General features: G+C 39.7%; 1 protein-coding gene across 1 annotated transcript in view; it reads right to left on the bottom strand.

Moving 5' to 3' along the window:
* Window positions 1-2,722: 2,722 nt before the first annotated feature.
* NELL2 (neural EGFL like 2) overlaps window positions 2,723-17,355 on the bottom strand; it is a 153,388-nt gene continuing 138,755 nt past the window's right edge. The window contains exons 17-20 of the mRNA XM_051613080.1: window positions 9,640-9,833; window positions 8,652-8,828; window positions 6,288-6,512; window positions 2,723-3,534 (exon numbers count right to left, since the gene is read on the bottom strand). Of these exons, the coding sequence (XP_051469040.1) occupies window positions 3,484-3,534; window positions 6,288-6,512; window positions 8,652-8,828; window positions 9,640-9,833 (647 nt within the window). The 3' untranslated portion in view covers window positions 2,723-3,483. The remainder of the gene's footprint in view (window positions 3,535-6,287; window positions 6,513-8,651; window positions 8,829-9,639; window positions 9,834-17,355) is intronic.

The following is a 17,355-nucleotide window of genomic DNA, read 5'->3' as shown; positions in this document are numbered from 1 at the left end:
GCAGGTACTAAGATCTGGGCTCTGTGGCTCATGAGGTTGTGCTCCTCTGAGTTCCTCTGTGCCCTGAGTGAATCTGCTGTAGCCCAACGCAGTTAATGGCAAACCACTGTGCTGGCACCAAAGCAGAGCAGTTTTACTGCACTCCCTACATAAATATCCACTTTTAGGCATCCCAGAAAAAAAGCAATGGCTAGTATTTCAGCCATGGCTTAATGACCATATTTCACCAGCTGTGCTCTTCAAGATGGAGCTCTTGCAGAAGGCAAAGACATCCTTAGTCCCCAGGAAGACTGAGGCAGCCCAGCACCCTTTTCTTTCCCCTGGCAAATTTGTGAGTACCAGAAATTTGCACCTCCCTCTTCATCAGTTTATAACACTGCTGCTTTTTGTCAACCTGTTTCACGACAGCATTGAATTCAGCACTGTAACTGAAGACCTCTGCCTTTATATTTGTAGGCCTATTAACTTACGCCAATTACTCTGCAGAGAGGTGACAATTATTTTATGGAAGTTAATGAATTCTGGTACTGCAAACATTGCAAACAATGTGTCAATAGTGGAAGACCAGCAAGAGAGCACAACATACCTGCATCATTCAGAAATACATATATATTTTTTTTATGGACTATATTGTCTGGCAGATAATTTAAACCTGGAATTAGATGTCAATTTTTAATGGTATTTAAATTTACTTTTCAAGGAAAATTAAAAACACAAGCTACTAATTACTGGCTTGAGTGAACAGAAGGGAGATGAGCAACAGGGGGTGAAAGGGAATGAAAACAAGGGTCACTGAGATGTCTCATTGGAGATTGCTGACCTTTAGAAGAACTCCCAACAGATTAGTAACCTTGAACATTGATAAATTAGATAATATTCACTCAACCCATTCTCATTTTTTATTTAGCAGAGGGTCCCATCTTTGTTCAGCAGTATGACTTCTGCTCTTTACATACCTAGAACACTGTTTTTTCCAAGGATTTGCTTGAAGGTTTAGCACCAGTATTACTCTGCCTTTGAGAAAGGACTGAGAAAAAAATGTGCAGATAATTTTCCTTCCAGTCCTCATGTCTGTTACAGGTCTAAATCTGATGGTGGATGCACTGAACCAAATTAAGGCAGGGGCACTTCTGTCATCAATAACTTATCAATCTGTGGACCCAAAATAGGGATTCTTACAAATGTTCTGTGGATATCTGCCCTTGTCTGTATCATCTCCACTGCTTTCCTTCTGAGCTTTCTACAGCCTCTTGACAGAGCCTGAGAACTCTGTCCTTGAACAATGCTAGCTCTTTTAAAAAATGATATCTGTCTGTCTTGTACCTATACTTTAATGAAATTGAAGTGCAATTCTTAAATGGTAACATCTTCTGCTAAAGCTTCTCTTAGAACAAGCATGCAGCTGCCACTGAAATCCACTGGAGGTGTGCCTCTGTGTCCCCGAGGAAAACATGACCCCACGACAATTACTAGCAGGCAAGAAAACACTGCACAGAGAGCAGCTTCTCTGTCAAGGAGCAAGCATTCCTCTTTGAAAACTTAGATTGCAGCTTGCCAGGAACTGGACAATACAGTTAACCCGGAGTTCCTGTTATTTATGGACTAGGTGAAGAAAAAGGTTTATTTTGTCTGCAAATTCATAGCTTGAATGGTCCAATACATACTATCAGTTTGGAGGGGGTTGCATTTTTTTTCAGATTTTTAGTTTCTTGGTTATGTTTGTATTATTTGCATTCAGTGGCCTAGCATCTCTTGTATTCCTCATTTCATAAACATCCAGTACTCAGCAGACATTAGGGCTCAAGGGAATACCAGTAGCATGGCACTCCTTTGATCTCCAGCAGTACATGAAACACTGTAAAGCAGCATCAGTTTATGGAAAAATAATTCTGTTTTGTGAAAAAAAAGATACATGGCCTTCCCTTGTAATTTAATAAAACGCAGGGGTAATATTAATGGAAGTTTTGCCTGTCCAGGTTGCATGAAAATCTACTGAACTGGTGAGAGATGCCAAAGAGCAGCAAGGCATTTTGAAAAGAACATGACTACTAAAGCAGTATTTAAAGGATGCTGCCATCTTGGGCATTTTTCTCCTCTCCTGTTTTGCCTCCACTGTTTGTGATGTATTCTATTCAAATTCAGCCTTTTCAGGCCATAATTTGTAAACACTGCTTTATTATTTATTTATTTTCCACAATAACATAGCTTTGGTCATGTAGCCTCTATTATTTATTTGTCCAACAGTACAGCAGTGAAAATATGGTTTGCACATTCAAGTGATCCCCATGTATTAATGCACTTTATGCAAACAACTAAACCAGCTGTGGAGCCTATAGAAAGACAAACCAGCCTGGGACAGCTGGAGAGAGGAGGAATCTGGAGAAGATCCCTTGTAAATCTGAACAGATGCAAGTCACACACAAATGGTCTGTACCCAGTCTGGCTGCCAGCTTCCCGCTGACACATGGGGTCTGCTCTTTAGGCACATGAAGTTTCGGTTCAATGTAATGACACAGATGTATGAAGTTATTTATATATTCCCAGAAGAATAACGAAGATAAAACATGCTAGTTATGCAGTTGTACTCCCATACGTAGAGGAGCCAGGCCAGCAATACTGCACCCACATGGCCCAGGTGCCTCAGCATGCTGGCAAAGAAGGAACAGTAACGACACATGTGAAAACAACATCCCTGAATAAGACAGACAGCAAGAGCAGAAACTTAAGGTAAGAGAAATATTTATTTAAATTTGCACAATAACGAGCTTATACTGAACAAATTCAATCAAGAAATAATAGTAAGTGCAGTAAAACAAGGAAATATGATGACTTTTCCCATCAGAAAACATTAAGAAGCCATGCCTGTGCATCACGGTTTTTCTTTTTTGTTTGTTTTTTTTTAGGGTTTTTTTTTTGTTTTCACAATAACTTTTATCATTTTTTTATTTATTTTTTTTTCAGCGCACATACTGTACATATCACATCTTAGCTGCTAAGTTCTTTATTTCTGAAGGCTTCATCCTTATACTCAAACATCTGCTAAATTCTGCAGTGAGTAATCAAACACATTTGTGCAGATCCAAATATGATTAGGTAAAAATCTCTGCATCTGGTCAAGTGTTGAACACCCAAAACTTCAGAAAACCTTCTAAGAGCTTCTAGTTGATTTTGGATCTTGACATTGTTATGTACAGCATTACAATGTGTCACTTTACACTAACCTAAATATTCTGCATAATTATGTCAGACAGACAAGTAGCCAGAAGATTTGGGCCTAACCTCATACAAGGGTTTACACATCTGAGCTTGTCTTGAGTCCCATAAATTTCATTCTGATTCAGGTAACTGAGTTTATCACATATCTGCACTGTCAATGGACAAAACCAATGTAATTTTAATTTTGTACAATTTTTGGTCTAAAGGTCTTTTTTGTGAAGGAAAATTCTTTAACCAGAAACTGCTTGTAAGAGATGGTTGTTGGTGTCACAGTTCCTGAAGGCACTGTGGGTCCACTGAGCAACAGATGTGGCCATTCTGATAGAAGGAAAAACAGAAAGTTGAATTGAAACAATTAGCATTTTGTACTAACCAAGTCAATTTAACAGGTTCAGACATTTGCAAACACCCATCAGATTTAAACGTACAGATTTGTAAAATGCAAGACACCTACAGGGTTTCATCAGATTCATGACACTGTTGTCGTGTCCTTCCCTTGCCCAAGGGAACAGGCTATTGTGATTCCTCTAGTTGCTTGGTTTGCTGTGGTCTGTATCTCAGAGCTAAAACAGTTGCACCGAAAGAAAGTGGGATCAGTGGAAGAAATGGGCCCAACATAAAGATATCAGGCATCTGCTGAAGTACACAAACCTCTTGAACAAGACAGGGCCCTTGGGAGTTTTATTTAGATCAGGCAGAAGGACTCCAGGTTTTATTTAGGCCTAAATGCTTAAATTTAATATATCCTGGCTCTAACAGCAGCTAACATTAATCCATAAAGGTTTTTTTCTGATAGTCCAGACATTCTTCTGAGAAGATTAGCAATTAAGGGAAGAGATTGCCTATGGACATCATTAAAGTACTGGATAAACTGTTTTCTGCATCTCTACTACTTCTTAAGTCTGATTCTTAAAATGCAAATAAAAAGTGTGTATTATTTTTAAATTACTCCATGTAGATTCAGTTAACTAAACTGTCAGGACTGATTAAAGACCAAGGTCTGAATCATTCAGACATCTTATTTCACCCCTTCTCTTACACAAGGTTACACAATCCTATTGCCCACCTTCTTTACTTGTGATTTGAAATGGTTTTGGGTCTAAGTCAGCTTTAGCTGATGCCCAGGTTTTTGAATTCTTAAAGGATTTGTGTCAACCTATTTTGCTCCAGCTTGCTTAGAGGGGCTTAAACTGGAGCTTTGACCTTCCATGTGATGTTCTGCAAGAAAAGAGTGAGGTGACACAGGGCAAATGAGACAGAGAACTGTACAAATTTGGCACAGCATTAAGCTGATCTGGAGGGAGCAGGCTGCTTGCATACAGAACTACAATCCTAAAATGCTGTCACCATGAACAGATAGTATATTTCAAAAAGAAAACTGTTCTGTAAAGAGAATTGAGCATGATTTGGCTTGCAGTGGGACAAAGTGGCACATCTTCACTGTTTTACATGACACCTGAGATGTCTGAAAACTATGAGGTTTGGCAGAGTATCTGTTTAAATTAATATGTTCACGATGCAGCAGTGGATTTTATCAGTCTATTTATGAGTTTACACTGAATACAAATTGATTAATGCTTAAGGTTCAGTCTTTGCTTAAGAGGAAAGGGCAGATGGGAGCAGCACACAGGTGGCCATCAGCAGAACCAATACATGACTTCTGCATTGCCATTGATTAGCAGTACAACAGTATGACGACAAGAACACATTTCCCATCACCAAATCTTGAAAGTGCTTTAGAGAAGAATCATACATAATTGTTCACTTTTCAAATGAGGAAACCAGGGCACATAACCCTCACCAGCTTGCTCAAGCAAAAAGTAACTTCTAGCACTGGAATATGTGCATGCCACCAGCTACAGACCCCAGAAGTATGGGTTTCTGCATGTAAGCCTTTTCCAACATCCTTTGGGCAGCAGCTGGCTTTCTATTAGCCACTGTCAGGTCACATCATTTTCTTCTCACCACCAACACGTTTTAGCATCAAGACAAATGCCTGTTATTGCTTGGCACATACCACTTCTCTCATGAAAGGACTATGCCTTGACAGCAGCAACGGCTGCTGCACGCAGCAGTGCATCAGGCCAAGTGAAGGAAGAAGGTGGTGCTTGTTGGCTTCTGCTACATGAACTGTTATTCCCCATCTCTCCCAGAAGGAGATGCTGAAGTTCAATTATTTTTTATGAGCACCTTTCCAAAGTAGTTAAGTTTCCAAAGTACTAGGGTTTGGGAAGTATCTTCCTTGGGAAGGACATGCAATAAAGATCAAAATCAACTATGCATTTCAGCAGTAATTAAAGATCTCTGGTTGATTCCTGCTATCTCTCTCAATGGCTACTGTGGAAACACTCTTTGTCATTCTTCATTACTGAATGATAGAATACACAATTCACCATACAGGCTTATTTTGAATGGAAAACTTATTTTAACCTCCTTTTTTTGTATATTTAAAAAGAAATGCCAGAATTCACATAAGCCCAGAGCCATTAATTTTTCTTCTCCGACAATGAATTCCTTTGACTACAAAAACTATTAAATGTTTGAAACATTATGTTGATCCTAATATTAATTTTAAAGCAAGAAAGCTCTGTAACCATGTAACCGATCCTTTAATTCTCAAAACAATTATTATTCTCAAAAAGCAATTTGTTCAGTTCTCATAACACTGTGGTATCACAGATAATTTATTTATTGTCTGAAGTTGGCTCTTATATACCTATTAGTTACTGTGTGTGCTTCCAAGATAGCATGGATTCATATAGTAAGAACTGTGATCAAAGTTGAACTGACCTATCCTGGTGGAAAAGCAAAGCCCACTACTATGTCCAAAGCACACTGCAGCCTTGGCTGTTGTCCTGCTTCTGAGCTGCTAGCACACTAAAGCATAAACTATCCTTCTAGCACTTGCAAGAGCAAAGTTAACTAAGCTGAACACTTTTACTGTTGTCTCTGCTGCTTTAAAGCAAGCGTAGACACCAACTATCCACTGGTCAGACTCAGTGCATTAATATTTATATGCCACAGAACCAGCTGAGAAAGAAGCAACTTAGCTTAATTTCCATGCTCTTTACCTTGCACTGGCAGAGGGTGCACTCTGTACCGTGCTTGATCCAAGAAGATCCAGTGAAGCGAACAACATTGGTTTCATCCAGACAGGTTTTAGTGATGTCATTGCGGGTGGTGTCGGCTTGGCAGGGGTCGGTGACACAGCGCGGGCAGCACTCGTTCTCAGGGAGGACACTGAATTCACAGTCCACCTCTGGGCATGGCAAGGGCCAGCAGTCAACTTCGCCTTGCTGTTTACAAATAGGACGAGAACAAGAGAAGATTATTAGCTCTTATTTCCTTTAATTACCCCTTCCTCTGACTCAGCAGTATGGTTCTCAGTTCGCTAGTTTTATCCATCTGGTCCTATTCAGAAGTCAATGCAGAGAACACTTGATATTTGCTGCCTGTGGGAAACACAGCAAGTCAGGTGCTTTTTTCTGTGTGCTGTTCAGGAAGTGTACTAGACTGAACTTATTTCAACACGTGCTGCATCAAACTGTAGCTGAAAATCCTCCATAAATGTCATGCAATACGGAACATGGGTATGTCCTTGTGAAGTCCTACTTCTGCAAGTGACAGAAGCTGTAAAGTGCTTCAAAACCTCTGGTTTATCTAGTTCTTACTTCAGTTCAGAGTGTTTTGCCATACTAAGCTCTGAAATTCAGTGCCAAATGGGCCAGAATTTATCTTTGCCAGGGTTACAATGGCTGGACTAAGGTTACCAAGCTACCAGCAGCCCAATGCTACCAGCAAGGAACACCAGCACAATTTCAATGAGAGGACCTCCACCCACCTAATTCCATTTAGGATGTTATGATCAGATTACCTGTACTTCCACATTTAATCACACTTTCTGCAGGATGGGTTCAGTACAGTCATGGTGTGAAAAGGTCAAAAGAGAGACTTGCCTTGGAAGTTGCCTTGCCTTTCCCTTAGGGGAAATTACTCTGTGCCTGTACACAAATCTAAATATGTCTAATTATTCACATCCGTTGCTAGAAACTGGGATCAGATTATCTTCAGCTCTAAACAAGGGCCAAAGCTTCAGGTCTATTGCTCAAAGAAGAGGCTTCACAGAAGTCATTAGTGCATATTTCTTTTGGAGTGGGTCTATCTCTGACCTCCAACTTATTCAGCTCATTGGAGCACAGATTGAGCAGTCTAGATATAAGGGTGGCAAAGACAATAGCATTTGGCCTTAGAAATGAAGTTTAATCACAAAAATTGTATCGAAGATTTTGAGAATGATGAGTTTAATATCTCCAGAGCAAAAGCTGGAAAAAAATCTCAGGGATTTGCCCCAGCTGAAAATGTACTCCTATTGTTGTAGAAACTATTTTGAAGTTACTCTTTTACAAAATTCTCATCTGGGTCAATTTTCATCTTTTTGAGTCACATGATGGTAAAAATGAAAGCAATCTTAAAACCAGTTCCTGATCTGGAAATTTCAATTTATTTTTTATAGTGATGGAGAGCACAAGGAGCAGTCAATACAACATCCCAAAAATAATCCCTAACAACTGAAAGAAAGCAGGCTTTAGTTACAGAAGTAGCATCTTGGAAAAAAAAAAAAAAAAAAAAAAAGAGCATCTATTGAGATCTCAAACTGTAGGTTGTTTTGTTTTTAAGATATTTCATGAAGTACCTGGAAATATATTTCACTGGATTTCAGCAGTGGTAACACTGAAAGCACAGTATCTACAAAAGTTGGTTTCTGGCTGTTATTTATAATACTCTGACACGGGCAAGCAGATAGATGAACTAGACTTTACATTTGGAGATAACCTGTGACAAAAGCTAGTTGTTTTTATCTTGGGATTTCTTCTGTCATGGAAACTTCCTGAGCGGGATTATGCAGGATGATTCTTTTCCTCAGACTCTGAAATATGTGCCTAGAAAAACGATCATGAGCTTTAAGAGATTTTTTTTTTTTTCAAACCTCACTTCATTATTTTGAAAAATGCATCAAGTATTATTTTTTCTCTTACTCCGAATGCCTGAATAAATAAACTGTAGTCTATCAGAATCCTTGAAATTACCAGCTGTGATAATAAATACATATTTAGAATTTCCTTATACAGCTTCATTGGTTTTTGAATGAGTGAACACAAGTGTTCCTGTATAGGTGCCACATACAAATGACCTCCACTCTATTCTAAAACAATTTTCATTATTCAATAATTTTTATTATGTCTATTGTGTCAAATTGCATTTTTTACTAGAACTTGACAATACTGACAAATATCCATGAAAACCATATTTCTGCTTTACACATGCTCCAGAGGAAATTAAATGGATGCTAATGCATGAAAATTAACTATTGAGAGGTCAGAATATCTCATTTCCTTTTTCCCTCCTGTCTCTGCTGCTGTGACCATGAGTCTTACCAGGCAGCGACACTGCTGACATTTCTGTATCCAGGAGTCGCCGCTGTTGTAGGAAAGCTCCCCGCTCTGATGTAAACATTGACTGCTGAGCCTTGGGTCACATTCAGGACAGCAAAATAGGTCAACGGTGGGATTTTCACAGTCACAGACCATTCGCCGGCACATCACATATCCACTCTGTTGTTGGAAGACAGGCATAAAGGAATGGCAGAAATGTGACCACCTCCAGCAGTACTTGTACCAAAATTTGAAATCACAATACCCACACAGTAACAATCAAAAAGTTCCCCTGTAGTCCCCTTCCTACAACCAACCTTCAGACAGCTCTCCCCTATGTTGACAAAACCCAAGGGTGTCCTTCCCAATGGTCAGATTTTAATGGATTGCACTGTTTGTCATTCTAATACAGATGCTGGTAAAGTCTTTAAGCTCCCAGATCAGCCTCTCTCTTCTGTAATTATTCACAGAATGAAGATGATAGGTAGCCTCAAATTAAGTTCATGCCCGTGAAACCTGAGCTGCTGAAATGCTCAGAACTTTGTCAACAGTGTATCAGGCCTTCATTCTCCATCAGCATTTAGCTTGGAATCAAGGTTCCCACAGCTAACATTTGAGAAAGCTAAGCTGAATTACTCTGCAGATACAGAACCTTCTTCTATTTATAGCCATCTGCTAAAGACACTGGCTTCATTATATGTCTAGACAGACAGTTTCTTTGCATGAAACTGCTATTACTCCCACCCAGAAAATACAGGTGGCATCTCTGCTAAGAAAACAGTGCTATCATCCTTCTCCCAATATCACATAATAAACCTCCTGTTCTGCCCCTGTAGATTGGAGAGAGAAACTCTCCCCAAAACTGTATATAATTCAATTTTTCTGTATCACCACATGCACCCTTGAGAAGGCAACTAAACCAAGAATTTCACGACACTCTTGCCTTCATCCCTACCAGTATCTTGCAGGAGCAAGTTTTATTTCTACTGACCTGGCACGAGCAGACAGAACATCTGTCATTCTCCAGCACCCAAATCTGACCGTTGTGCTTGATTTTGTTTTCATGGATACAGTCTCCCGTGCAGTTCTTGCCATGGGGACATCGACAGTCATACCCACCATCCAAGTTAAAGCAAACAGTGTCATTGGCACAGCTATGCCTTCCAGTTCCACATTCATCAATGTCTGCAAAAACGTAACATGTAATGCTTTTAGGCCACATTCAATTAACAAAAAGGTTCCTGTGGCAGTCAATGTAAACTATTTTTAGCCATTAAAGCCTTCAGCTGAAAATTAATTTGCACTCCACCAGAATGGGAAGAAATAACTCAAAAGTTCACAAAAAATACTTTTCAAGTCATGTCTACTTTGAAAACATGGTGTTTTGAGTTTTTCTATACATCTTTCTAAGTGAGTGCTATTGAGTAAAGTAGATTGAACAAATCACAAGAAACATAAGAACCAAAATAACTCTCAGCTGCCTGAAGAGCATTACTTTGTGGCAATTGTTCATGAAACATGCAGTTAAACAAGAAAAGCTGCAGACTCTGGTTTTCAAAACCTTTTGCTGACTCTGTCTAGCATGCTTGAGTTCACTTGCCACCAATGTAATGTGAAAGGTGAAATCTGGCCTGTAAACTCATTTAAGCAAGCACACCGTGCTTTAAGTTGCATTATTTGTTAGGGTGTACAAACTAAAATATTTTATTTATTGAAGTTGCAGTAATACCTATATTCCTTGTCTCTAGCATAGAAAATAAAGAAAAAACAAACCTCTTCAGTGAATAAAGGTAAATGACTTCAAAACAATCATATCTCAGTTCAAGATACCTTTAAAGGCCTACTTCATCAAGGTGCACAGAATTATTCTGCAAGGGCAATCTAGCAGCACACACTGCCTTCTACTTGAATAGTCTTTATTTAGCTTTTTCAGATCTTCACATGTGTGGCGACAACATGAAGAAAGGTTTTCCAGGAAAAAAAGCTTTGAAAGGGCATGAAGTTATCAGCTATGTGCTAGAAAACATGGAAAAGACTAGAAGAGTAAACACTAGATTTATGGCGACTGTAAATATCAATACACTGAGTTCAACGCCACAACAGTCTGGCACAAGCTCTTAACTAGAGTTCATTAAAAAGTAGCATTGTGATATTTAACTGTCCAACAGATCAGTACAAGACGATAAGCAATATAGTAATTAATGTTTCTTTCACCATCAGCATAAAAACTTCATAAAATACTCAGCTTGGGGTTCAACAATGGAAATAAAACCTCCAATTCACCTCAGGCACATTCGGTTTAAAGCAAAATAGCTAAATTATCATTTCAATTCCAAGTGTGGCTGCAGTAAAAAAAAAGTAAACAAATTGCTAACATGCATATGAATTGAAATGAAAAACAGCAGTGAGATTATTAGAATTCCATTGTATATATAAGCAGCATTGTGAATTTCCTTCAAATACCATGTGCAGTAACAGCAGCACTGTCTCAAAAATAAGTATTGCAAAATTACTAAGGCTTATGGGAATGATGAGGAAAATGCTATTTGAGAAGAACTGAAAATAAATGGATTGTTCTTCACTAAAAGAACATCAGCAAGAACGGATATAACCAAAAAAATAATGAATACTCCAGAGAAGACATGTTGAGAGCTTTTGTTCTCCATACTGCCTGACACACAAGGCAGGGAACACTGAATGAAACTGAAATACAAGAAATTTAGGTCTTATAAAAGGAAACAATTTTTCATTTAATGTATAAAACAAACTCACTGCCGCAGAACGGCAAGAGGGAAAAGAAACAGTGTAGCCACAAGTGTATGAAGCTAGCAAGAATATTCATAGAATGGTTTGGGTTCGAAAGAACCTTGAAGATCACCTAGTTCCAACCCTCCTGCCATGGGCAGGTACACCTTCCACTACATCAGGCTGCTCAAATTCAGCTTGCAATGACAACACATTCTGGAAGAGAGATTACATTTTATGTGTCAGGATCTATGCTGCCCTTATTTACATATCAGATAATTCAGAACTGCCAAATCATCTCAGATCTCCAGATCATCTACCTCGCTATCTTCTGGAGCATCTGAAGTTGGACACTTTTGCAATAGGGCAGAAGATAACTGGGACCATGAACCTCATTCAGGGTGGCTGTTCACATGGCCCTGAGCAGCTGAAACACCACAGGCATAACAGACAGGGAAACCCACCCAAACAGTGAGGACAGCAGATCTGGCAGAACAGATGGCCCTGCAGAGGCTCTCTAGCCTCCAGCTTTGAAAGATTTAAAACATGTAGCTAACAGGAGTGGTTTCAGTGATTCTGGTCTGAGCAGAGCAAAGGGGAGGAAGAGTTGCTCTCTCCCTCCTCTGTTTTCAATTCATACTGAAAGCAATACAATCTGGCAATTTAAAATTAAGTTCTCCATATACTCAGTCTAACTGGTTTAAGGTATGCAATAAAGAGAAAAAACACAAATCCTAATTAAAAGTAATTAATATTAACAGCAGGGTTCTTTTTATCATTGAAGCAATTTCTAACAAACAGTTTTCCAATGCTTGTGCTGATGTGTTTAAAAGACTGTTCTGTACAAAGCTTTTACACAGCTAGTGTTATAAATTAATAATATCACTTCTCAACAAACCTGGCCACTGAACTGAAAGCAGCCATATTTAATGAGACACTTGGATGAAGTTTAGCTGTCATGTAAATAAGAATAGTTTCCTTTAAGGAACAAATGGTTGACCCTATAAACACTAAATCTGCATTTGGAACTTATGTACAAGTGTATTTTGTAATTTTCCCATGAGGAAAAGGCTTTTATTTAGGTTGTGATTTTAACCTAATCAGAAACAGCAGTGTGTTTAGAACACAGCAAGAGAAACACAAACTTTCCATGCATTAAATTTTCCTCTGCATTATTCATACACATCAAACTTCAGGTATTATCTGCAAAGAACTTGCACACAAATGATCCATACCAAGCAAAACTTTCTTCAGCCATTTTACTTTGGATTTATAATGGATGGTGAATTATGTCACTGACATTTTGTTTACAGCCATAACCAGCTCTCCAATTTCCAAAACCATATGGACAGAGTACACTGGCCCCTGCATCTTTTGTGGCTGGAAAAGGGAGAGAGGATTACAGGTTGCATATTTCCAGACAAAGAGGCAGGTTATTATCTCTCCCATATTGTTTAAAGCAAAACAAAATAATGCACACACACATAAACAAACGAACAAAACAAACAAACAAAAAAAAACAAACAAAAAAAACCAAACACAAATAATTACCTTCAGGCTATTTACAACACACTGCTTAGGAATCAAGCAGCTTGAATGTTATCACAGTAGAACATTAGGTATTAAGTAGCTAGGTATCCAGAGCTAAATTGAGGACTAGTTCTTATTTCTCTAATCTACACTAAAAATTGCAGCAGCTTTGATCTGGCAGACCTTTAAGGATTTTCCTGTTCTTTCCATCATCCCTGGATACAACTTAATGTTGCAATGACAAAGGAGTACCATGGATGAAGAAGTAGTTAAAGCAAGTTAGGAATTAATTGTATCACAAGTAATTTCATGCCTACACAGGAAAAATACTGAACTAAAGCTATACAAAAGGTGAGAGTACCTGGAATGTCTAAAGTCCATTTGTGAGATTTGAGAGACTCCAAGAACAGAAAACCCCAGAATTCAGGAATTTCAATTGCCCTGCCAGGTTGTGACCCAATCTGTATTTCACAGATTCACTGACTCTTTCTTGGAATAGATAGTCAAGGAATCTCGAGAGGACAAAGCACCGTGTGACTTGGCGCTGAGCAGCGTGTCGGCTCAGATTCAAAATGTCTCTACTGGACAACTACTCTGTATTGCTGACCAAGAGCAACCACAACATTTGCAAGTTCAACAACTTTAAAAGAATTTAAAAGGCTGCAAAAAATCTCTGTGGTAGTGCTTTTATTTTCAAAGGGGGAATTCTGTTAAAATGATGATGTTTTAAAGATTCATTAAAACTAGCATCCAAAAGGAGAAAATGTTTTCAGACAGAAAGAGGTTGTTTGAAGATATACTATATATTGAGAGAAGATGTAGACTGTACTAATGAAAAAGACTTTAACAGGGGGAAAAATTTCATATAATGCTTTACATTTATTCAAAAACTTTTCATGACCTTGCTTGTATAATACCTGCTCTTAAAGGGGGTAATTGACTCACAGCTTAATAGTGTGCTAATTAGTTAGTAATTAAGGGCAGGAATAAACGGCCAGGTTGTCACAAAGCAAAGCTGTCCCAGGGAAGTTCCACAAAGAATCTGTGCCAGGATGCATGCCACCTGACACATGTAGGCCATATCATCTGGGGCAATGAATTAAGAGAAAGATGAAAAAGGCTGAAAATTGACAGTGAAATATAGAAATATTTGATGATATTGACTGAGTAAACAATAATATGTCAGCTGAGATTCAATTGTAAGGTGCCTGGGGAAATAATCCATTCAAAAGTCAAATCTGCCTTTTAGTTTTATGCTGCAAAGAGATCTTGGAGCTGTTATGGATAGCACTAAATAATGACAGCTCAACAACATCTTGAACAAAAAAACACAAATAGATACTACAAACTCACAGTACACTCTGAAGGAACATGAACAGGGTACAATTAGAAAATAACCTGTGCACACCTTGCTAGGTAGTGACAAACGGCTCAGAGATTAATTCTGATACAGCTAATAGGAATGTTCAACTTTCCCTCCTCTGAAGCTATCCAGTTCTACATGCAGGATGTTCACATAAACCCCAGAAAGGTCTCCCCCAGATATGGTTTCCTAACAGTATCGTTCTGACAGCAAGTAGAGTATCATCTACATAATGAAAATATTAACATCTTTGTCATTGAGAATATTGCTGTTGGAAGAAATGGGTTGGGATGGTGGACAGTTTCTTTCTCTAAAACAACTGAAGTTTATCAGTTCCTTCTGGGGAGTAGCACTAGCTCAGCAAGGTGACAACATGAGGATATCTCAATACAGAATCACAGAATCATCATGGTTGGAAAGGACCTCTGAGATCAGAGAGTCCAACCATGAGCACAAAAAAAACCCAAAACAAAACCAAAAAAGCACAAACAACCACATACAATTCACCAAAAAGCACCCACAAAGAAACCTCACAACCTCAGCCACTAGAGCATGTCCTGAAGTGCCACATCTACATGTTTCCTGAATATCTCCAGGGATGGTGACTCAATCACCTCCCTGGGCAGGCTGTTCCAGTGCCTGACCACACCTTCAGTACAGAAATCCTTCCTAATATCCAATCTAAACTTCCCTGCTGCAACTTCAGGCCATTTCCTCTGGTCCTATCATTATTTAACTGGGAGAAAAGGCCAACACCCACCTTCCTACAATGTCCTTTCAGGTAGTTGCAGAGAGCAATGAGGTCTCCTCTCAGCATCCTCTTCTTCAAACTAAACAACCCATTCCCTCAGCCTCTCCTCATATTACTTGTTCTCTAGACCCTTCACGAGCTTGGTTGCTCTTCTCTGGACACTCTCCAGCACCTCAATGTCCTTCTTATAGTGAGGGACCCAGAACTGAACACAGTACTTGAGGTGTGGCCTCACCAGTGCTGACTAGACTACAGGAGCACATTCACTTCCATACTCCTGCTGGCCACACTATTCTTTATACAAGCCAGGATGCTATTGCCTTATTGGCCACCTGGGCACACTGCTGGCTCGTGTTCATCTGGCTGTCAACCAGCACCCCCAGGTCCTTTTCTGATAGGCAGATTTCCAGCCACTCTTCCCCAAGCCTGCAACGTTGGTTGGGGTTGTTGTGACCGAAATGCAGGACCTGGCACTTGGCCTTATTGAACCTCATCCAACTGGCCTTGGCCCATTGATCCAGCCTGTCCAGGTCCCTCTGCAGAGCCTTTCTACCCTCAAGCAGATCGACACTTCCACCCAATTTGGTGTTGTCTGCAAACCTACTGAGAGTGCACTCAATCCCCTCATTTGGATCGTTGATAAAGACATTGAACAAGACTGGCCCCAAAACTGAGCCCTGAGGGACACCACTGGTGAATGGTCACCAACTAGATTTGACCCTGTTTACCACAACCCTCTGGGCCCAGCCATCCAGCCAGTTTTTCACCCAGTGAAGGGTATGCTTGTCTATGCCATGATTCGTCAGCTTCTCCAGGAGAATGCTGTGAGAAATGGTGTCAAAGGCCTTACCAAAGTCTATGTAGACAACATCCACAGCCTTCCCTTCATCCAGTAGGCAGGTTCATGGTCATAGAAAGCCATCAGGTTGGCCAAGCAAGACCTTCCTTTCATAAACCCATGCTGGCTGGCTCTGATCCCCTGGCTGCCCTGCACTTGCCATGTGAGCGCACTCAAGATGAGCCTCTCCATGATCTTTCCCTGTACTGAGGTCAGGCTGACAGGCCTGTAGTTCTCTGGATCCTCCTTCCAGCCCTTCTTGTAGATGGGCATGACATTAGCCAACATCCAGTCATCTGGGACTTCCCCTGGTGATGAGGATTGCTGATAAATGATGGAGAGAGGCTTAGTGAGCTCCCCCACCAGCTCCCTCAGCACTCTAGGGTGGATCCCATCAGGACCCATAGACCTGTGTGTGTCCATGTGCAGAAGCAGATCATTAGCTATTTCCTCCTGGATTATGGGGGTGTTGTTCTGCTCTCCATCCTTATCTTCCAGCTCAGGGGGCTGAACACCCTGAGGGAAGCTGGTCTGACTATTAAAGATGAAGGCAAATAAGGCATTGTCTCAGCTTTTTCATCATCCTTGGTTGCAGTGTTCCCCCCTGCACCCAGTAAGGGATGGAGATTCTCCCTGGCTCTTTTTTTATTGTTGATATATTTGTAAAAACTTTTTTTGTTGTCCCTTATATCAGGGACAACAGGCCGAGCTTTCGCCTTCCTAATTTTCTCTCTGTATGACTTAACAAAAAATACTTTTTGCTTAAGGCAAAATAGGAAGGGCTGCATTTGATAGGGAGTCCAGGCTCTTCTGAGAAGAAAGTTTGGTTTCTGTCCCTCTCTGCTCTAAGTAAATCTACTGACTGATGTAATAATTCCTCAAAGAGCAAGTGAATTGTGAATAATTTATTCCTGACTTCATGCAAGCCAGATGTCAGAATGCTTAGCAGATGCAGAAGATGAAGACTTGAGACTTCAGATGCCAGTACCACGAGCTTCACAGAAATGTTGTTTCCTGATATAGTAAATGTGTTCAAACTACCGTCCTATGAAATGTAGTGGTCGAGTTTCTGTTTTAATTGTCCTTTTATAAAATATAAGAAACTGCCAATTTTGTACTGTGCCCACACTCTAGAATATTTAATTACTGACATGTCTCCATATCTGCCTTATGTTTGGTGATGCTTAAGTTGGGTTCCCAAACACAATAATGAAGCTTTAATGCCTATATGTCTGTTTGGGATGGATGAGAAAAAAGTCACTTTATTTGTTGACTTTTTATGATAATGAATAAAGGTGAATGAATTTTGATAGATCTTTGTGAGTGCTAGTAAGATTTCCTGCTGAAGAGTAGTGATTCTTTAATTCCTGTCTCTTTAAGTGATATCAGTAACAAAGCTTCTGTTAAACATTACCAACACTGTAGAAAGATCTAAGTGTAGGACTCCAAACTGACAGTGATTTTTTAACTACAAGAATGT

The sequence above is a fragment of the Apus apus genome, chromosome 1 (genome assembly GCF_020740795.1).
Source record: "Apus apus isolate bApuApu2 chromosome 1, bApuApu2.pri.cur, whole genome shotgun sequence".
NCBI lineage: Eukaryota > Metazoa > Chordata > Aves > Apodiformes > Apodidae > Apus > Apus apus.
This window is presented reverse-complemented; position numbering and strand designations above follow the sequence as displayed.